The sequence below is a fragment of the Hylaeus anthracinus genome, unplaced genomic scaffold (assembly GCF_026225885.1).
Source record: "Hylaeus anthracinus isolate JK02 unplaced genomic scaffold, UHH_iyHylAnth1.0_haploid 12001, whole genome shotgun sequence".
Classification (NCBI taxonomy): domain Eukaryota; kingdom Metazoa; phylum Arthropoda; class Insecta; order Hymenoptera; family Colletidae; genus Hylaeus; species Hylaeus anthracinus.
The window spans coordinates 2,089,799-2,112,795 of NW_026534348.1; the positions used below are offsets into that span (position 1 = coordinate 2,089,799).

Sequence of the window (22,997 nt, forward strand, 5' to 3'; positions counted from 1 at the left end):
TTGAACCGATGCGACCCCGTTCGCACGTCATGTGGAACGCGCGTACGCATCATCCAACGGAATAGTCGCATCCCGAGACGTTCCCGATACGCGCGTTTCGTTAATCGTAGCTAATCAAATTGGACATCTCGCGAGAAAGACGAAGGACTATCGTAATTTACTATCCCGAGATACCATCGCGTCGTCATTCTATGTCTACCGCCGTTGCCGCCCAAAATCTTTAGTTCTCGTTCGTTTAAACAATTCGTAACAAGTATCCATCGTTGTGACCTATACTCGAAGTTGGAGTTGGGTACGCAACAAAGTATTTTCGAGTGATCTTTTCGGTTCAAAGATCTCGCGATCGCCGAAAAATGCATGGGTGCGGGTGAGCGTCCTCGTAGCCGATCGTGGACCCGGTACATTGTCAACTGTCAGTTGACAGGGCGCACAGGATGCGCCTTTTCCGTTCGAAAAGAGCCTGGCCGGGCCACTCCCATCCCATACAATTGCGTTCAATCGTCCATCGATTGAATGCGACCGTTGCTTGGCCCGTTACTATACTTACCGATCGATCGCGCTCCTATCTTTCCGCGGTGCTCTCGCACGAAAAATGATATAAGCACCGCGTGCGTCTTCTCCCAGCTATTTGCCCGTCAAATAATTCTTCTGGCTCCCGAGGGCCTCGAGATTACGACTCCTTCAGCCGGTGAGTTGCGACCGCCACGGAACGATTGGTGTAACGTTATCGAAACGCGAGCGAAATTTATGCGAACGCGGTCGCCCGAAAAATCGACGGTGTCCCGTATACGTAGCCGCTCTGTAAATTCGACTTGAAGCACTCGGAGATCGAATCGTGAATTAATTCCACGGAAATGAACGCAAATCCAGATTTCTTCCTTTTACTTCGAAACCAGTGTCCTGGTTCTCTGTTGAGAGAAAGAACTTGTATCAAATACGAAGCTCGAGGCCGAGTTAATTCCGCGGCAGCCAGAAGCGAAAAGACGGGTCGATTTGTAATGCTCGCAACTCTCCGCGAGCTCGTCGGCTGGTCGATCGATCAAGCAGCCCGGGTGCTTTCAATTAGTCAGCGGGACTAATTAATTTACGACTTGATCGCGATTTACATAATTAGACGCGCCAAGTGGATACTTGGTCGGGTGCGCATTTCGAGGGTTTCATAATTACTCGCGTCAATTGCAGCGCTCGCGCTCGCCTCGAGATTCGTCTCCCGGACCCTCCCGACGCGAACGACACGTATAATTGTTGAAATAAGCGCGCTCTCATTGCGTTCCTTGCACCCGGAGATTTCTCACCGCGAACGATTTAACGCGAACCGAAATCAACGTCGAGCATCTTTCCAGACTATCGTTTGCTCGCACCGCCCACGCGATCACTCCTTAAAATAATCAACGGACTACGAGCGTCTCGCGTCGAAGGAGAAGAAGACGCGATCAGGAGTCGGTCGCGAACTGTCGAACGGATGAAAGATCGCGAATGATAGAATCCGTGACGCACGTTTCGTTTCGGACACGAGGGCTCGGTGATTGGCCTCGGGACAATTTCTGTAACGTGATTTTACCAGCGGAGCTCAGATTTCTCCCGACGACCTATCGCATGCTACACGTCGAGGTCCTTCTGGTAGGTTTAACTGCGGCAACAAATCCTCCGACGACAAAGGACGATTTCAAGAGAAGAGAGCGCAGCCTCGGCCACGGCCGCTGGATAAACTCGAGGAAGCGTTTCTTGAACCTTTCAGCGTGCCAGGTACGGACCCGTCGAGTTTTCCAGAAGAAGGGAGACTCGAGCCAATGCGCGTGTAAGGGCATAAAGGGTCGGTTTTCCTCGACAATGCGGCTCGGGGACGGCCTCCGCAATAAGCGGGCTGCATTGTGTCTGGAAACGACCGCGTATTAAAAAAGCTTTCGGGACTCAAAGTTTGCTACAAATATTGCCGTCGCAGACCCTATTGAAAACTACTCGTCGACCCAGAGACAAATGGGAATTCACGAAATATTTTTGCCCTCGGGCGTATTCAACGCCGAAAATTCATCCGTTTTTCTCGTCGTCCGTTTCGATCCCGATCGTCCAAAAAAAAAAATAAAAAAAAAGGTAACACGCGCGACGCACAAAGAAGCGGATTTTCCGGAGTGTATATGGAGCGGTCACAATGAAGACGACGCAGACGCGAATGGGCCGGATGTTACGTCGCACGAACGGTGGCATTAGAATTTCTTTTTCTTAGACCTGGGTGCGACGTTCCCAGTGAAATCGAAGGTTCTCTCGTCGTTGAAAGGATCCGCAAACCTTACAGTGGTGTGAAACCTGTCCGTAATGAGTCGCGTCCATTTCATTGAAAAGTTCTTTAGACCTTTGACGCGAATAACATCTCGACAGTGTCAACGCTGCCCTCGATTTCTATGCAGTTTCGACGTCTCCGTAGGTCTGTCGAGCTGAATTTCTTTCGCTAATCTCGACGCGCTAATACGATCGATGATCTTGTTGTATTTTCGATCAGGGCGACAGGGGATGAAAGGTGGAAACAAAGAAAGGTAAAGAAGGTTCGCGGCGAGTCGGCGAGGAAGACGCGATCCGAGCAGTGTCTTTTCTCGCTATTGGATCGTGATAGGCGTCGCGAGTGTATACCGCGGGCACCGTAATCACTGTTATTTCATCGTGAACGGTAATGCTCCGGCTTAAAGCCAGCCTACTTATACGCATTACCCGGGCAAAAGGCAACGCGGACCGCGTCCCCCGGGGCAATAATCGTTTCTCGGGCGTCATTACGAAATTGCTTCGGCAAAATGAAATGCGCGGTTATGCGTGCGTATAAACGGTCTCCTTAAATTGAGATTTATTGGAAAATCAAGAGTACGCTTTCCGGTGCGCGTCCGCAAACACGAGTGACGCTGGGAGAGCGTTGCCGTGCATCCACGCGGGGAGCCTATTCTGCATCGGGTTACACGCCGCAACGGTCCCTGTCGATTTAAACGAGTTCGGGTCGAACCTTCGTCGTCCTGGATCAAAATTCCCTTGGTTTAGTTACCGTCGGTATATTCGTTTCGTTTAACCTCCTCGTTATGCAACATACGGAAGTATAAAGAGCTTCGAGATGCGTAGGAGGTTTTCTCGATCGAAAAGTTGACGGACTTTACGTGTAACGAGAGTTGCGCGAAATTGTTTCGCGTCGCGAGATCGCACCGAAGACGTTTTAGTTTCGCGCCTTTGTAAGCCTCGCGGTAATCCACACCGCTTTCTTAAATAAGCGTACCTTTCGAGAAGCCTGTATCGATGATAGCGTACTATTGCGGTTTCTGGACGACTTCGGTGTCTGATTACATAGTGGAGTGTCGGTCGGGCTCGCAGTGGATGCAGCAATAGGGAATATCGATGCTAGGTCCTAGGACGGTGATTCTACGAGACGATGGCTAGTCCAAGGAATATCCAATCGATACCTGAAGCTTCGCTCTGGTTTAGTGTTTTCGTCTCGCCCCTTTCATTCTCGTTATTGGCAGATACGTTCGACACGTGCGATGATACGTACACGCGTCGAGAGGACACCCACGAAGGCTATCCATCGAACCGAGCTTTTCCCTAAGAGCGACTAATGTAAGTTGCGTTGATAAACGCGTAAACACGGACCGTATGTCGGTTTTTAACGCTAACCTCGCGTCTATGGAAAATCACGGGGAGCGATGCTCGTAGTGCGATCCACGCGATCGATGTTTCTGTACAGCGTAGATCGGAAGCGTAACAGGAATTTTCATCGTAACATATTCGCACGTTTCTTTATTTTTCAGAGAGTCTTCGATGTTACAGAATTTTTGGGCGGCGGCATATCGGTCATGGCTTTCAGAGACCGAACAAGTATAGATAAGGTGGTCGTAACAACGTTGTACTATCTATACGTAGCGTGTCGTGCTAATTTGTTAATGGGACATCCTGACTGGCACGCATTTTAATCAGTTTTCAGCACACCGATAACGGGCTATTATTAAGTGGCCTTCGGGAGAATGGCCACCGTGTGGTTCGACGCGCGAGTTTATCAGGCCAGTTCGAAGGATTGGTCTGGAACGCGACGAAAAAAAACTCGATCGCGGCGGCTTAGTCGTCGGACGGTCACCTGTAACAAATATTTCTTTGTTTACTAAAGTATGCGTTTGTTTTGATCGATCGTTTTCGTTTACCTTTCCGTGCTGTATCCGCGATTGGTACTTGGAGTCCATTTATTACCAAACAGAGTCGTGAAACGCGATCGCAGGCAAATGGAGTCGGCTTTCCGAAGCTGCGGATTAAGGCGTATCGCGACAGAGGGGAGGAGGCGCGTGGTAGGCACGCGGTGTTCGTTCAACTTGATCTCAAAATGAATTTACGAGGGCATAATCGCCAATTGAGATGAGTACTTGTTGCGTGCAATCGGCTCGGTTGAGACCTTGTAGCGAAGCGTTGCACTCTCCCATCATCGGGAGCCGCGATAGCATAACGCACGCCGATGCGTACCGGTCGCTGCAAAATTACGAGAAAATTAAACGAGGCTTCTCGAATTCAGCCTGATGTCCGGCCGATAAGAAGGCGATGGAACAAGTTCACCGCATACTCGCGAATATCAGTCCGTTCGGACGCGGTTCGAATCGAACAGTGGTGCAAATGCATTACAAAATGAACTATTTTTAGAACCGTTTCGCTTTGTTAAGAGCGAGTGTCGGATAACTAAGGGATGACAGCATATTGTTAGCAGCTGGGAAGAATGCCTCTTCTGTCCGTGATACATTGATCGACGGAAGGCGTAAAGCTTTCGATTGGCACGATACGCGTCATCGATCCGATTGTACTCCCATTCTGGTGCGTCTGCAATGGTATGTACCGAATGACCCGAACCGAGTCTATCTCTCAAAGGCATTCTACTCACCTGCCAATCGTGTATGCGCCTGAATGTACGTGTTTCTCTCTATGGCTCGGTGTTACGTACAATTTCTTGTAAACAAGGAGGAATCTCCGTTTCTCCTGAAATATGCAAAAAAAAAAAAAATGAACGTTTTTAAATTTGCAGCATCAGCTGTACCTCGGTAAATTCAGCGGCAATGACGCAGAGGCGATTATATGCCGTATGCGCTACCAGCGTCAAGATTAGCGGCGTGTCTTAGTCTGGGCCTTAAATGAGAAAGTTTCGGAGCGCGTCTGCTTCATGTAAACCGACCGTGGCCGCGATCGTATGCATCTGTGGATTGTCAATTCGTACGTTTAAGCTACCGCATTTTCGCGTGTCCTACGATGAAGGACGTGCTTCATTGATCGGTCCAACAGATCGGATCCATTGGATTGGAATCTTCTATTTCTCAGAGGTTATCCATCTTGGGATGATCTGTATATTTCAGAGATTCTCGCTAAAATTTATTTTAAAAATTTTACAAAACAGTACATAAGAGCATTGTTATGGATACTTAAAAGTAAAGAAGTGTGTGAGAGAAGAGAGAGAGAGAGAGAGAGAGAGAGAGAGAGAGAGAGAGAGAAGCTCTGTGCAATATGACGCCTCGCAAGATCGTTGACTATAGGCAGATCCGATCGGATCGCATATGTACCGTGTATTATAATCACGAGAAAGAGCTGTTAGCCGATAAATTCTTCATCTAGGTGGAACCACTTACAAAAGGGAACACCTTTTCGTGATTGCATGCTTACGGCACGTGAAATAGTGTCCAAATTATAGGCCACGGCGGTATAATTCGACGAACGCGTTGAGCAGGGTCGTGCTTCGCCAAAAAGAGGACGAACAACAAAAGGAAGACGGAGGAACGAAGGACCTATTTCTTCTCGTAGATACGAGAGACGAGCTCGCTTTTTCCGTAACCGAGCGCGTATCGATACCGGCACGGCGACGTCGAACGGGATCCGAATAATCGCGGCTAATCGCTGAAAATGATAATAATCGCGCTCGCGTTGACTGTCCGCGCGACTATCGTCGGCAATCAGAGGTTTCTCTCAACGAGGTTAATGTGAGTCGTAACCAGTCAGTTTTTCTTCAAGTTTCACTGCTACTGGACACGACTTTAGAGCGATAGTTGAAACTGTCGTTTCTCGCGCGAACACCGTCGTAACGATTTAATCGAGAATCGTGTAATTCGTTCTACGAGGTTGTTTACATCCATCGAGTAATCGTTACGCGGTAACCATAACCGTTCGATGATCGCGTGAGTTGCGCTCTAAACGAGCATCTTCCTCGTGTTCGCGTGAAAAAATTGTGTTCCTCGATCCCCATCCGGTAACTTCCTCTCGTTTGGTCAAATTATCGCTCGGTAACGTGACTTATCGTTCGAAACGCGCGTGCCCTGCGTATGTAAATGTTGACAGAGGTTGGAACGGGAAGAGAAACAGCCCGAAAGACTATGATATAACCAGTTAAGGGGCCATTGGGCCAACGTTCATGCCACAACGCACGCTCCGAGAAGCAATAACCGCTTGTTGTACACGCGTCTTGCATCCACTTTATAGCTGCGTTCACCCTCAACTAACTTTACCCTTTTTGTTTCGCGTTCGTTCGAATCGCTGTCTCGCTCGTCCGGCGACACGCTTCGGTAGCTTCTCCGCGAATCATAGACAACTGTCTAACCATCGTAAATTATCGTTAACACTTTTTATCGTCTACGAGACGCGGTGGACCCGTGCTTAAGTTCATGTGTCTTCTATACCAATTCGAAATCAAGAGTATTCCTCCTTTCCTTTTTTTTTTTTATTTTTATATTAAGAAACGTACGGCTGCAGGCACCGAGAATCGAGTGCGTTGACATTGCCAAGTGACTTTCCAATTTATTAAGACACTCGAGCCACCTCCCGCGATTTCCGTGACTCGCGTTTCGATCTCGTTAGAACAAGAAACGCGGTCCAGGTCTCGCGGCTAAAATGCGAATAGAGATCGGACCAAGTGTGCGACGCGAGACACTGACACCAACGGCCTTCGATAAGTGCGCGTGTTATTGCTCGCAACAGCGAATGAATCTCGGCGAGTAATAGAATGACCGGGGGCTACCAGTAATCGACCAGTCCCGTTGAGTACCTAGCAGAAATCGTGGTTCGCGTTGACATCCATAATCTTGCGCCGTGATTACGGTGGAGCGCGATCGAGTACACGAAAAGAACTAAAGAAAACTGTTGAAAACGATCTATTACTCGCAGAGCGGTCGCTGAACGTACTCCGTTGACCAGGAATACTTTTCAACAGCGCTATGATTTAGATCTGCAAAGGCGGTAAATCGAGTTCGGTTGATCGGATAGCGTTAGGCGCAATTTCGTTCGAGTAAACGGAATTCTATTGTAATTAGGCTGCCGCTGTACGCTATTCGATCGTTTGCGCAACGTCGCTTCCACTTTTAGAATCGTAACGCTGATTCGCAACCGAACAAGGTTGCTTCGCTTTCTCGACGTAACGTTGATAATTTCATGATAATTCGATGCGTTCTCGTGGAAAAAAATAGGCAAGCTGTCGTTCGCGATCCACGATTTCGAAACGATGTCGCATAGACTTAATAAATCGATTACGTTACGGTCGCAGGTTGGCTACGATCTTAAAGTTCGATACGCGTCGTAACGAGTAGATCCGCACGATCGCGAACTAACTCGGGCAAGCACGAAAAAAGAGTCGGTAACTTCTTCGTACGATCTTCGTTTTCGTAATACGTTTTACTTATCTTTCAGGAGTTTCGCGAGACGCAGCCCGTACTGTTGCCTTCGAGCTTAAAAGTGCAATTTTATCGGTATTTCGAATGTACGTACACGGTACGCTGAACGGGCCACCGATGGAAGAATAAATAAGCGTTCCGAGCGTTCCTCGAATTGCCATCGAACGCGTATTTACTTTGCAACGTCGACTACGCGGTCTTCGGCGAGAGTCGAACCACGTCGAACCACGTCGAACCGAGGAAAAATGATTCAAAGTCGCCTACCCGACACGCGAATGCGTCGAGCGACACGTTCGTCGAAATTAATCATCGTATAGAAAATAGCGACGTTGCCGTGACATATTTAGCAAACAAATAAGGCTAAGAACGAACGTTGAACGGACGTATTGTATTTGGAAGTTAAACGACCCTGTCCGCTCGATACGAGCGGTTCGCGAATCGGAATCGCGGAGATGTAATACAAGCGTAGGGAAATATGTTTTTCCGTGAGCCGCGTAACGAGGCCTCGCGCGAACGATCTCGCTGGCGCCAGTTTAATGTCTCGCCCACCGCGGAAGCGAACGCTCCTTCGTAGCGCCGGATGCGTCGGGTATCGTCGAGACGGGCCGTTTACGCATACCTTGACGCGACGTTTTCCATCGAGTGCCGTTGAAAAACGATGCGCGCGACTAACTAGTATCTTCGATTTCATTCACCGGTTACGCCAGTTTCTTCATTTTGTTGAAACGTATCGCAAAGAAACTACGTTTTCGTCCGACAGCAGCAGCAGCAGCAGCGTACGTTCTCGTTTATTTTTCCGAAGGACGCTATCATCGAACATCGACTCGATTCGTCGCGGCATTTAGCCGCGATCCGCTTCGCTGGTGAAATGTCGCGGTTGATTCGCGCCGTGCGAGTCACGTGAGCTACGCGTGAAAATGAAAAGCGGAAACGGGTGAAGTCGAACACTGCGTTACGAAGAATAATCCGTTGCAGCACGCCTGCTGCACCGTTGCACCTACCTGCGAAAAGGTAGATCACCGCGTCGCACAGTGGGACAAAACGGCTCTCGGCGACCGAAAATCTGTAACTTTGGCTCTACTGGAGATATTTGAATGATACTTGGAGGAATTATACCCCACATTATGGCCTTTAAGTTATATTCGTATAAAATATATTAATCTAGAGGGTGACGTAATATTCGTATGTAACGTACAGCGTGTTGAATATCTCAACTATGTGTTATATGCTTTATGTTTTATAATTGAAATTCATTTCATTTAATGTTAATAGATGCGATAGAAAAGGATTCAGTTACTTAAAACGAAGCAAATATATATATATATATATATAAAAACGGATTGCACTATGTTAAACAGTAATTTATTGTTCTCTATCCATGTACGTAAACAGTTTTTCCACTTTTCGAATTCACGAAAATCGATTTACGATCGCCGAAATTGTCCCACTGTGCGTCGATTACACGTCCGTCACATTTTTCTCCACTTGCATCGCGATATTCGGCCTAGGGATGAAGGATCGAATATAAAGAACTATAGAACCAATTAAGATGAACGTGAAATTACAGTCAACTACCATAACAATCGAGGGTGTTGTAAACCGAAAAAAAAAAGAAGAACAATGTAAAAATCGATAGGAGGCACCGAGTGCACGGGGAGCTCTTTTTTTTCGAGCCGGATGGTAGGGTCGATCTTCGGGGATGCATTTCACCGTGCACCGGCTGGTGCATGTGCATATCGTGACGGGTTGTGCGTGAATCGCGCGTAAACACGTGCGTGGCGGCGGGTGTGTGTGCACACAGGCACACGCCGAGGGATGCATCGTCTGTCGAGCCTCCGCCTCCTTCCTCCTCTTATTCACCACCACCCTGCGGACCTATATATTTCCCGGAGGGTCTCCCACTTTCGCCACTATCATTCCTGTCGCGGCTGCGCGAGCCTGTGAGCGCGCAAACGTGAGTTCGCTCTCGGCTTTCTTCTTGGAGCTTCCTCGCCGGCAGATTACGCGCGGACACCTGCCTTCGTCCTTCGATCCAATTTTCCCGCGGATTTTCCAACGGAATACGCCGCCGACGAGCTGTGAGATCGTGCACGCGTCAAGTTTCTCAGTGACCGTCACAGGCGAGCCGAGTTCGCTGATCAATAGTTGGACGATTCGCTGTTCGATAGTCGAACGGTTTCGATCGATTTCTTTTTATCCCGCGAAACGGTGTACGACTCGAGTTTAACCGAGTTCTTCCCCGCGGCACGCTCTTGTTTCTCGGAAAATGTGCACCACGTGCGGTGAGCCCCCGATTCCACCAGCAGCTCCTACCGAATGGGATTAGATGAGGCACGACGGTACGTCAAAGTGTTTACAAACATTCATAACGATCGTTTGCGTTTCGACGTTAAAAATTTGTCGAAAGTAACGCGTTCTTACCGATCTCACGGGAAACCGTGGAACACGAGTCCGTGGAACCTCGACGAATTTCCAGCTGATTTTCCAACGGTTGATCTGGCTGGGCCGCAACCCGTGCCGCATTCTTCACAGCTGTTCATACAACGATCCGCGCACGCTGCCACCGAGAAGAAGAAACCGTGAATATAGATGCTTCTTTATACGGGCGTTCGCCAAGTAGCGAGTTAATAAGCCGTGTCGTAAATTCCTCTACGACTTTTATCCTCGCGCTCTCGATAGCTCCAAACTTTTTTTGCCGCTGTCGGACCGTCAAGCTCGATCGTCGAGACGTAAAAATGAAACGAGACGCGTTTTTTCGACGAATTCCCGTGATTCGTGTTTGAAAAGTAAACTCGCGCGTCACGGTTCACGGACGTTGCCGCGTTTTCCGAACTCTTTCTTTGTCCGTAACGAGACCGTATCGAGCGAGCCTGACCGAGCGGGATAGGAGAATTAACGAATACCTTGTTTCGCGGTGGGTATATCATACGGCAAGGGTTTATTGCGCAATGAGAGAAGATAAAGCTCGAAAGGCCAGGACTTGAGGCGATCAACCTTAACCGGTCTAAAGACATCCCGTGCGAGTTTCCGTGCACGGAACATCGTGATTTGTTGCGTAGAGTACCTCTGCTAGCGCTCTATATCATTCAGCGGGGGTAATGAGCTTCGCCTTATAACGTAACGCGGTGTTTCTTATGCGCAGGATGGCCTGAGCCTCGGAGAAAATCTTCATGGATCGTTCACGAAAATCGAGGAATGCCCGCTGGTCGTGGAGTCCCGCGGAATTCCCGCGGCGCCGACGATGCGCGCCGCGCCGCAGCAACATCACCGTCAAGAATTTTGGGTGAGTTACGATTACGTAGGTCTCGCTTAAAAGTTCCGCTTGTCGAATTTCGGTAACATGTACGTGTAACAGTCGCTCTCGGTTAATTGGGCCACGCAGGGACCGGAACAATTTGATCCAATTAAGCAGCTGTCCAATTTACGCCAAGTTTCCTGTAAACGACTGCGTTTCGTTTCGAATCCGATAGCGAACGATTCTTTGAAAAATTACTTGACTGTTGATTATAAATTCGTTTGTATTTCTTTTCTTCTTAATATCTATCGTAAGTAACCATCTGCTTCCTCCGTCGCGGTTTCCTTCCTCGAGCACAGATATTCCTTTCTCGAATTCCTGCTCGTCCTACTCTCTACCGACAATGAGAGAAAAAAATGAAAAAAACCTCAAACGTTCGCACTCGTTGATATTAAGCAGAGAAATAAAACGCGGCCGTTATTGACGTAAGCGAGATTGGTTAAAGCGTTTAGTCCCGGAACACGATACTTGAACGCGCGCGCGAGCAAACAGCCGGATGAAGCTTGACGTGAAAAGTTTGTACACGATTTGTATCGGTGCCCGTGTAACCGTGAGCGTGTGGTTTGTTCGAAAATGTAAAAAAATAAAAAAAAAAGAAGTAAATTCGAGACGCGAACAGCCGAAACACGATATCCCACTCGATAACTCGTCATTTTAACGAGGGTATCTCTCTTTCTCTCGTGCCGTACCGTGGGTACACACCGGTGCAGTTTATTTTAATACAGACACCTCGTAATAATTCTCGATGCACATCGTACCGAATGAACGGACATCAATCCTTGCCCTCGTTACTTTCGATGCTCCAGGCAGAGAGTCCCTTGTTATCTGTGCAGTCTCCTTTGTACAGCGTGCATGCCAATGTCTGCGCATAATTACCGGTTTCGATTACGGATTGGCCGACAAGTGCGCCGGATTTTCCACCGGGTACTGGGAAACGTTTATGCCTTTTCTTTGTTTCTTTTATCGTCGATCTTTCGCGTTTCTCGTTCCTTTCGTTATCCACGGACTCCTCCCTGTCCGCGAAACCGGGGCTCGAGGATTATTCTTTCCCTGGAAACGGACCTAAAGCCGTTCGGTTACTTCGGAGATAAATTTGCTGGTCGTTAATTGGATCAAGCTCTCGCGACGCTCTAATTGTCGCGGGTAATATTAGTCGGCGAACTTATCGTTGAATCGATACGTTTGCGGGCAGGAAAAGTTTCGAGACGCGACGTTCTTTCATTTCGCTACGGAGCAGCTCGACTCTTGGTACATTTTTGGTTGCCGTCGACTGGTAGATACGCTCGAAATCCGAACGGATATTAACGCGCATTAAATAACGCGATTTCGCGGCGGTTTCTTCGTCGACCGGAGAAATCAGTTTCGCGATTATCCGCGATGATGCAAAATCCTGACGAGTCCGGCATCGCGGAGAAGCCCTTGTTGATAACCGTGAAAGTAACTCGTGTATCAGGCTCTGTGACATTAATCCGCTGCGAAAGGATTGGTAGGCCCGAAGAAAGAAATAGAAGGAAAAAATGTCGCAAAAGGGAAGAAGGAGCCACGCGAACAATAAGCAATCTGTAGCGGGCATGTAGAGTAATTATGTTGAGTCTAGACGCACGCGTACGATTATATGTACGCGTATCCCTTTCGCGGATCGCATGCGGTATACATTACACACGGTATGTGGTCGAGTTCGCCGTGGCTCGCGTGTGTATAGTCGCTCGTGTTCCTGATAATACGGGGTGACAACAACAAAATACGAGTAGTCCACCGAGATAGTCCTCATTTGGTTTGAAATGTTTTCGTCGTGGATTCTCACCGATAATTATCCCAGGTTTTCTTGCAAACGAGCTCCGGCGAGTTCAGGGGAACGTCCGCTCGGATTCTAGGAATTCCCGGGGGGGGGGGAGGTGGAGGGGGAATACAAATTGCGCTTTACTTACTTCGCGTAAAATTTCATAGAGTGTCACGTTCGATGCACATGGTGCCCTAACGATCGGATAAATTCGTTCCGTATAGCGATAGTCGCGAACTTAACGATCACCCACCGCGTAATATTCGCGTGTATTCCCGCGAATACGCGCACACCGCGTCGTCTCGCGTATATAAGCGAGCGTAAAACTTACACTCGGTTGGCTTTGTGTAGCGTGTATCTCGTGTGTTTGTATAACAAGTGCAGGGCGGGAGTAGGAACGAGCCAGGAGGACCGATAACCTGAAACGAGCCGGAAAGACTACCTACGAGTCTCGGATCTCCGAGGTGCGAACCGCGGGACCGACTCGAATATCGATCATTCGTGAGCCGCGTGGGGCGCGAGAGGTTGGAAAACCATGGTTCGCCAATGCGGGCCCGTACGACGGAAACGGCGATCGAGTTCCGAGAGGGTTGGACGGGCAAACAAATAAAGGTGCATTAGCCTCCGCGGCCTCGAAGCGAACGTGTCAGGAATATGAAGAGTAGTCGGCGTGCGACGCGAGCTCTGCCTCCAACTTTCATCTTCGCCGACCTAGACCGCCGAGGAAAACGCATTTCTGCGCGTTTACCGGGCTTTGGTCGTCCCTTTCTCTCCATCGCGTCCTTCTCCCTCTCCCGTGAACGTTCACGCTTCTCTTCTCCTCCGCGGAAGTCGTTCACGAATACTGATAATCAGCGTCCACGATGACGTAGGCCGATCGATCATACCCCAGTCAATCCGTTTCCGTTCAAAGTTCGCGTCGACGATACGAACGGTCGCTTCGGAAACGAATTCGAAAAGACTGTCGTCGCGTGGCACGAACGAGTCAATGACGCTTATCGCGTCTCGTAATAAGCGACACTGACCGTTCGTCGAACGCGCTTCTCGGTCATCCTCGCTTTAATTAACGCCAGCTACGTCGCGGTATTCGGCTCGGATCGTTTCGCTGCATTGAACGCGCTCGATCGCGCTCGGGTGAATCGAACGAGAAAGAGACAAAAGGAGCGTCGATGAATCCAAGTCGAATTAAGAACGACGAAGGAATCTCGTTCGGGGGGCAATGAAACGCACCTTTCAGAGAGCTGACCATCGTTTAATTACGGATCAGCTGTTTCGAGTCGAGCGTGACGGGAGCTCGCGTGCGCTCGTCTACGCACATGTGTGCCAATCGATTCGTTTCGAAGAGCACGTATATCGAGAGACCGCGTGGTAGCGGAGCGATCTCATCTCGGAACCGAAGATAGAGTTGCCGTGAATGCCGGCAATAAACCGCGATTCGCTCACGTACATACAACGAATACTATTCATAAGTCAAGTCGAGACGAGGCGAGGCAACGACCGTGAGTCCACTCCGAGTGTGGCGCCTCGACTACCTCGTAATTCTCGTACGAAGACTTTTCTTTTCAACAGGGGCTCACAATTAGGCCCATTATGCGCGCACATGTTCGCCGTGTTTCCGTCTATTCGCGCGCGTCACGCGACCTTCTAAACGCCGGGAAGCCGGGTTACGCGTCTCTTTCACGACCCATTTCATATCGACGAATTACGCGATACTCTTCCCTTTAATATTTCCAAGTATTTCCGCTGACGGTTTTGCGAATACGAATGTAGGGATGTAGGAACGACTCGTTACGACGATTCCATTAAATTGCAAACCGATCTGCTAGAGTGATCGAGTAATTTTGCCTCGTGTCGGTACCGAGGCGATGGATAACGAAGACTAATTGTCGGAGCTACATCTCTTACGAATTAGTTATCGAGTTTTCGTAAGTTAATTTCCATGTCGTTATCGGGACCTATTAAGAAGACCGTGCTCGCTTTCGACCGCGGCTATCGACGATGATCCCGCCATCGATCGACCCTCGAAAAAAGTCAGACTAATTGGAAGACGTAGCCTAATTGTAATTTCTTTCTCGATGGAACGAGTACCCTCTTTCAGACTCGATGGTTGGGTATCGTGTACAATTTTTAGGTTCTAGGCAGTCGATCTCCTTCGTCGATGAGATCCGGTTTATTTAAGAAAATTTGTAACGCGTCCGAATCAGCTGTCGAGCGTGCCGTTGCGAGACACGTGTGGTCGTAACAGAAGAAGCGTACACGCTGTTCCCGGAAGCGATAACAATAATGATAGCTTCGCTGGACTGGCGCGAACAATTTTCGCCACGACCGACGAAGCTCGTAAAAGGGTACACGCCGGTAGTTTTGTCGTGCGGCACGCATCCCTCGAACAGGTTGGTGTCCTCCGCAGCTGGCAAACTTTCAGATGCTACCACAAAAGCACAGAAAACTCGGTCACGGCGTAACATTTAAGCACCACGATAACCGAATCAACGAAATAAACGAATAACATTTGAAAATCACGGATTAAAAGTATCGTTGGAGTACATGGGGTCACGGCTACACGCGCGTATAGCCGACGGTTCTGTATGGAAATGTTTACCTTCACTTTCTTCTTTGCGTGTTTATCGACGTTGCATTTTCTATTGTATTCGTAGAGCCAACCAGAGATTAGCTTGAAATTAATCTCGGAGCGACGACGTCGACGGTTGGAAACGTCTTCGGCTGACATCTTCGGCTTTTCAACGACGCGATCGGTTTCTTCGTTTCCAGTATCGACAACCGCATTATGCTGAACCGCGGTAGTAGCGAATGCGAGTCATTGACTCTCATTTGCATCCATTCCTTCCGATGAAACTTGCGATGGTTTGCAACGGTACCGTCGAGTACGACCAATCCCGACTTCTCCATCCTCCGATAGAAGAGCGAAATATTTTTAAATCTTCGTCGCATCGGTCGTCGAACGGTTTTCTTTTGTCACCCGCGTCTCCGTCGCTCTCTTTAACCTTTTCAACGACGAGATCTTTTCCAACAAAAAGTAATACATTTCTCTCGAAAAATTACGAACAATTTACATCTCGAATCCCATTTGGATACGTTAATTGTCGCGATCGATCGGAAATCTCCACGGTAAAGACAAGACTGACGATTACCTAACGCGTACCTGCGAAATGATCGCGGCTGATTTATCCGACGCTTCTGTGCGCACGAGCGAGATTCCATTCCGCCTCGCGCGGATAAAACGAAGGTTCGCCGAAGAGGATACGGCGAAGCAACCATTTCCGTCAGCAATTTACCAGGCACGTCGCGGGCTCCGCGTCTCACGGCCAGTTCGCATAAGCGAGGAGGCTGCGTGAGGTGTAGGTATCGATACGGTAAAATGGGAGGATGAGCAAAGCGCGGGCGGACGGGTCCGGTGACGTTGATTCGCATCGAGTCCTGCTGCGAGGACCTCGACAGTTTCGAGACGCGCTGACAGCTACGGACGCCCTGGCATCGCGTTGCAACCCCGCGACGATGCGTATTCTATCAACGTCCGTGGAGCGCGATAACCTCGGCGCAACTGCATGCTGAATGAGCCGTACGAGAAACGCCGGTTCGTTGCGTCCCGTCCTGTCCCGATCCGTCCCAACCACGTGTCGTCGTCCCTTTTCTGCAACAATGGCCTTTATGCGCGGGACGCTATATTCCAAGCGGCACGAAACGAGCAAGGGGGAGGACGGTTGATCCACGTCGGCAACGGACAAAGCCTGTCTTCGCCATATAGGAACCGAGCGGACGGTCAAGATTTAAATTGATTTCGAGATAAGTGCGTGGAATTAAAGATGCATTTGGACGATCATCTGCGTTGCGAAAGCCTCGCGTTCTCTCGCATTCTCGTCTTCCACGTCTTCCATGTCTCGGGCAGCCGTTCGTAGCAATTAGATCGTCTTACTTCGTTCGAACGTTTCGCTCCAGGGGAACGCATCTGTCGCGGACGATGAATTCGAAGAATAGATCCGAAGCGTCCCGTATCGATGGTAGAACGAACGATCGAGAGCTTGCGAGGACCGACGAAAAGGGAAAACGGCGCCCGATCGATCCCGTCGACGTTCGTTGTTCGACGGAAAGACCTGTCGTCGCGCGGCCAATCATCTCGACCAAGGGAAACCGAGTATCGGCGCGTGTTTCAGCTAGCTCGAAAGTGAAACCAGCCTGTTCGTGATTCCACGCGTAAGTAAAGCCGTTAACGCCTACTCGGCGAGCGCTGCCGTTCCGATCACCAAGTGTGAACGCGTTGCTCCAAGTGGTAAATCGTCGCTCTTGACCCGCTGATAGCGCTTCACGGTCCCTAAGCTCGTTTTCATCCATTACTCCGGATCGTTTCTGTGTTCAGGTTCACGGCGAAGGAAGGAACCTTTCGACGGTTCCAATAATACTTACTTGTATTCTTAGTTGCTCCAAAAGTGTACTCTACAAGAATTCGAAGCGGAAGAGAACTCGCGCGCGAAGACTATCCGTGGGAGGTCGGTTAGAGCAGCGACTCGTGTTGCACCTTTGTTCGCGGTAACGAGATAATCCCAGAAAAAATAGGTTACACGATCTTTTATCAGTCTCCGTGCTCTGATGCCACCACAAATTCTCTCGGCGGTGAAATTAACGATAACGTTCCTCTCGTACGCGCGCGCGCACGCGGCCATAAACGGGAACGTTTGCAAGATGTTGCGGGCGCGATCGGTTGCTATTTACGGCACACGTGATCCTATACGATGCGTTTTTAACGACGAGAAGTCGTTGCGGTAACATAAGGAGCTTGGATACGACAATTGTTTTCTTTTATTCGAGTTGCATCGGAAATTGAGATTGTTCGACTTTGAACGATCGATCGTCGAACAGTCTTTACCCCCGACGATTTCTTCCGTTCTCACGAAATGCGACGGATACGTTAACCCCGCGCGTCGATAAAAGCGTAAGACTGCACGAAAAACACAGGACGGATCGCCGCGTTAACGCGGAGACGGTTAAACAGTCGTCCCGCTCGGGCGCATAAATCCGTCACCCACGACAATCAACGGTGTTCCACATTACCGCGAAGAACTGTTGTAAACATGGCCGGCAGCCATCCGTCGGTTAGGTATTGTATACTGTGCAAGCTTGGGACGCATACCGGATGCATCAGATAAGAGTGCTCACGAGGTCTCGTAACTTCTTGGCCAGGAAGGCGGGCGTACGGTTCGAAAGCGGCATTAAACGGTGCCTCCTCGTTTATTTTTCAGTGAGCGCGAGATAGCGTGGCCTGACGTGAACCACCGCTACCGCCAGCGGTGCCATCTCATATCCAACCCCTCCGTGTACGCGAAACCTATAATTATTCTTTCGAACGAGATCGTGGGCGAGCCGAGCGGATCTGCCGCGTGCACGCTCGCAGATGCAATTTTAATTCCGCGTTTTCGACCTTCTCCTTCCTTTTCCTTCTTTTTACGGGCCGGATCTTACGGCGGCAAAAGTTCAACTATGCATGTATGTTCCTGCGGTGCAATCGATAACTTAATGATTTATCAAAAATAACGACAGCAGCTTATTCGCCAGTTGGAGCATACAAAGATTTCTAGAATTTTCAGCTCGACTGCCCCTTCAGCGATTCGAGGCGAGTCCCTGTCAGCCGTTTCAGTATATCGGATCGAATCTGTCAGTTTTTGCGCGAGCGAAACATTTTGGCGTACGATTCAACTTGTTCCTCCATCGTTGCCTAGCGATACGTGGTATCGACAAGGCATCAGAAGCCGTTTTCCCACGGGCGACGTCGCTGCGAGCTCCACGGATTATACAGGTACGTTATACGTCCTGGGCAGCGTGGTTATTATACAGAACGCGGTAACAGAACCTTTAATTAGGCACTGTACGCTCGGCCGTCACGTTTCAGGGAGCTGTATCGACCGATTAATTGGAAACGGCTCGAGCTAGCGCGGACGGGAATGTCGAGTGTTAAAAGAATTGGAATAAGACGACAAAATCCGACCAGTTGACAGGAAGCGTTTTTTTGTAATTAATCGGAAAGATAAGACTTTGGAGCACTGATTTATTGCTGCATCGATACCAATCTGGAATAACCCATGGTTGATTCTGGAATCCAGCTTTCCAGCTCCTAATAGCGTCCCAAGCGTCGCACATACCTACGCCTTAACGAACAACGGGTTTGCGAAACGTAAGGTGGAGTCGTTCTTGAATTTTTCGTAGTCGACGTAATATGATGCTCGAGTTGTCTACTCGAACACGGAGCACGGAATGTCTGAGACCCAGCGATATTATTATGCAACTCGTCGAATCGGCAACCGTAGGTAATCGAAGCGAAGAAGCAACAATCGGAATCGTAATCGCAATCGCGGCACGGTTTCCCGTAAACGTCGCCCCGGGAGTGCATCGTTACAGCATCATCGATGGATTGTTATTCCGGGCGTCTCGAAATAGATCCTCGGATCTAGCATTTTACTGGAAATGACCGTTCACCGACTCACTCGGACCGTGTCGTGACGTTACGCGGAAAGGACGCGCCGCTTGTTGACACTTTAGTGGTGTTTCTTTCCCGAAACTGGCCGCGTCGAGTTTCGCTTTGACATCTGCGAAGACGTAGAGTTTCGCAGCGATTCGACGCGAGTCGAGACCGCGTTCTATCATCGAGGATCGGACGCCCTTAAACACGGCTAACCATACGCCGTCGGCTCTAAACTACAAATAGAAATAGAGGGCTCCGTTAATTTCGCGCTGTACGAGGAACGAGCGGAAGCTAACGGCGAATGGGCAAGTTTTCGCGCTTTGAGGATTAACGAACAAACAACTGTTAATGCGACGCTCGCCTGGTCTGTTTACACGCCCCGCTCCCTCCCTCTCCATCCGACGTAGTTTTAACGCGATTACATCGCGCATCCGCGAGTTCGCTAACAATTACACGCACGCGTGTACACACCCTCCGCACATATTTGCGCACGGATCTACGTACAAATATACGCGTTCGCTGACTCGCTCGCGCGCAAATCTACGGTTTGCACTCGCGACGACACGCGGAGACGTTGCGGCTCGAGGATATCGTTAAACCGTGTTCTTCCTTGTGCATCGCGCTACGTGTGGATAAAAAGTGTCGTTTTTAACCTCGTACCACTTATGCCGGATAGATTTGACACGCACATGTCCGCTCCAACGAGCTCGCGACGGATGTGCCCGCGTCAAATGAATTTACGCGAAACTGTGCGGTTACTGTATCATACGCGCAGAGGTTTCTTTCCATCGCGAAACGCTGACTTAATATTTCGCCAAAATGTTTCGCACGAGACATTGGCGAGAAATCAGACTTTGGGAATAATAAGGAAAAAGATCGTTAGACAGACATGCCTCTTGGAGAGGTCAAACGCTCGGTGCATCTAAAAGGAGGTTGGAATGTCACACGCTTCACACGTAGAAAAGTCATTTAGTGCCTCGAGGGGAGAATTCGAAATGTCTTCGTATCCGTTACTCATAATCGCACGACGAAACTATTCTAGACGTAGACACGGTTCGATCAAGGTATCGAGGTTTCCACAGCCGTTGTACGTCCTATTCTTAGACATGGTTACGAGCGCAAATCTCGTTTGTAAGGCTATTGTTCCCGCGTTTCTAGGATTGCTAGACGCGCCGGGTACCGAAAACATTGCGGTGATAAACTTCTCCGGTCGAATCGCGAAAGAACGCGAGCGTGGATCGGTTCTATTTTTCGCATCGAACGCACGCTTGACCGGTAACCATTCGTTCGGTGACTATCTATTTTACGAGACTCCAAAACGATACGATAAATAACGGGGTCATGGCCCGCGTCGTAAAGACCATGGCTAACGAGTCGTAAAGAATATTCGTTGACAAACGCGTTCCCTACTAATAACGCCATTGGGACGGCTCGAGGATCGGAATCCTAGAACTCTTGTTAGCATTCGCTGCTTCTCGGTTTAGATTTACGACGGTCACGGTCCGCGCGGTAGTTTAATAAAGCTGTAGATGCGAATGGAATGCGCGGCACGCGTGGAAACAATTGGACAGACTTCCCCGCAAAATGTTGAACAGCGAATTCGTATTACTCGCAATCCTCCCGCCTCGCTCGAACGAAGAATATGGTTTGTTTAGCGCTACATTGCCTGTCGCACGAATACTAGAATTTCAGTTATTCCGCGTTGACGAGAATCGCGTGAAACGGTTGGGGTGACGGAGGATGATTATAGAGCTGACTCATTTCCATATGAAATATTCCAACGCTGTTTCTAGCATCGTCGAATCCACGTATAACGGTACCCTCTGATTGCTGTACTGTAATAATATTTTACAAACGCGGTCGGTAATTGAAATTGACAATCGTTTCTGTCTACTTGCCAGATTTCAAAGACGTCTTACCCACCTCCTCCAAATTAAGATCGCATAGATAGGCGAAGGATCGCAACGCGAGGTCTTCCTACCGACGATGAGATGGCAGCGATGGATTGGATTCGATCGTATCGGGATCATTTGTTTTCCCTTTATACCCTTCGTCCTCGTCGATCTCTCCCTTTGGCATCGAGATGTACGCGGGGCCAGTTTCCGCCTATCCATCGATACTGCTATGCATCGACTCTACGCGGACCCCGCGTTACCGGATCTTTCATTTCGCGGAATAACGAGTCGCACAACGAGTAACTCGATTTGTCGTTTGACACCTGGTATAATGAAAAGTAATCGTTTTCGGAGTCTTTGGTGCGTTTGAAACGTTACTCGCCTAGTGCCTCCCTCCGAGTCTCGTTTTATTTCAAAGCTGGTTAAACAAAGGTCTGCGGGAAAACGATCGATATACGATAAAGCTTTGAGTAACCGTAATCGCATCTGTAATTCTATATCGCTTACACGCGTCTCATCCATCCCCGTCGTGTATTGTATTCGTAAGTCTCTTTTGTTTCCTTGACGTTTTTTACCGTGAGAGAGCGAATGAGTGGCGAAGGTGGCAACTGAAAACGCGAAACGAGAGACAGAGAGAGAGAGAGAGAGAGAGATGAAAATCGTCGAGAGCCGAGATAACGTCGCTTCCGCCGTTCCCGAGCGAGAAACAAACGGTATACGTGAGCTTTCCGACATACGTGCTCGTCGTTCGTTAAACGAGCCAAGCGCGCTTGTTCAACCAAAACAATGCCTTGTACGCTGGCTACGTGTATTGTGTTCGAGCGAATCGAAGGGCCACGCCAGGCATAGCAAAAGATACGAACGCCGGCGTAAAAGTCGATTAGGAGTCATGCCGGGGTGTCCTCCATCGACGCCACCGCCTACCACGGCTGATATCCGGTCGCGGCTAATTATTTCCTGCTGCGGAAAGAATTAAGCCGCCCTTTTGCCTTCAACCTTACCGTTGCGCTTTTGCGATCTCGTGCGAACGATCGACGATCCATTGCAACGTACGCGGAAAGTCATTCGAAACGTCGGCGTTGGGGTGGAAGAAGACGAGATGCGTTCTTTTCGAAACGGAAACAGAGGTGTTGAAAGTCAGAGAATATTCCTCGTGTAATTTCGCGCTTAGGAAGTTCGTTCGTAAGAAATAGAAGTTTGACAAACGTTGGTGGTTTATCGTAACGTCGCAAACTTGTAATAGAATTTCCTTTGTTCCGTATTCGTACTTGTTCTTCGCGTCGAATTGCCAAAGTTACAAACGTATAAATAAAATATGAAACGACCTTCTGCAGAGAGATGCGGAACCGCTCCATTTTCCGGAAGTTCGTTCATTCGACGGTGAGCAACAGGTTGACAGATTACGCGCACAGTTTTCGTCACGATACGGAAACGTTCGCGCTTCAGGGTCTGTTTCTCGACGACCAAGGATTCCGCGTGCTTGCCTTTTCCGGCACTTTATCTCGGATCGACGCTTTCAAACGTGACACACTCGACGCGCGCATCAGCGAGAAAGAGAGATCCCTGTCCGCGTAGACGAAAGACGGAAATTCACGGTCATTAAACGCAGTTCAAAGGCTCGACGCGGTTGCTCGCTGCTCCGCCTGTGTTCATCTTCTGCGGATCAAATGTACGCGTAATTGCTGTTAAAGCGTTCATTCGCATTACAGCTTCCATCCACTGCATCTCGAACCGCGATTATCGCGGATTTCGAGGTCAAGCCTCGAAACTCCTCTATTCCGTCCTCCGCGTGAGAACCGAATCTCGTCGGAACTTTGCCGACTTTGCCGACACGCTTTCGTATTCGAGTCCTCCGTTCTATTCGAAAACTAGATAACGGTTCAACGCAACGACCGACTTCCTTATC

At 49.2% G+C, this 22,997-nt stretch overlaps 1 protein-coding gene and 1 long non-coding RNA gene across 5 annotated transcripts in view; one reads left to right on the forward strand and one right to left on the reverse strand.

Moving 5' to 3' along the window:
• Positions 1 to 3,812: 3,812 nt before the first annotated feature.
• Positions 3,813 to 5,327, reverse strand: LOC128890889 (uncharacterized). Its single transcript, XR_008460700.1, has 3 exons — positions 4,889 to 5,327; positions 4,167 to 4,485; positions 3,813 to 4,102 (listed from the first exon to the last, which is right to left on the reverse strand). It is a non-coding gene; the product is annotated as an uncharacterized LOC128890889 (long non-coding RNA).
• A 3,091-nt stretch (positions 5,328 to 8,418) lies between these two features.
• The window catches only part of LOC128890867 (ADAMTS-like protein 4), a 32,954-nt gene continuing 18,375 nt past the window's right edge, over positions 8,419 to 22,997 (forward strand). The window contains exons 1-2 of one of the 4 annotated variants that reach the window (XM_054149812.1): positions 8,419 to 8,663; positions 10,795 to 10,935. In XM_054149812.1, the coding sequence (XP_054005787.1) occupies positions 10,823 to 10,935 (113 nt within the window). In that variant the 5' untranslated portion in view covers positions 8,419 to 8,663; positions 10,795 to 10,822. Of the gene's footprint in view, positions 8,664 to 8,732; positions 9,992 to 10,048; positions 10,232 to 10,794; positions 10,936 to 22,997 lie in introns of those variants that run through there. The other 3 variants (XM_054149811.1, XM_054149809.1, XM_054149810.1) reach the window with 3 other exon arrangements.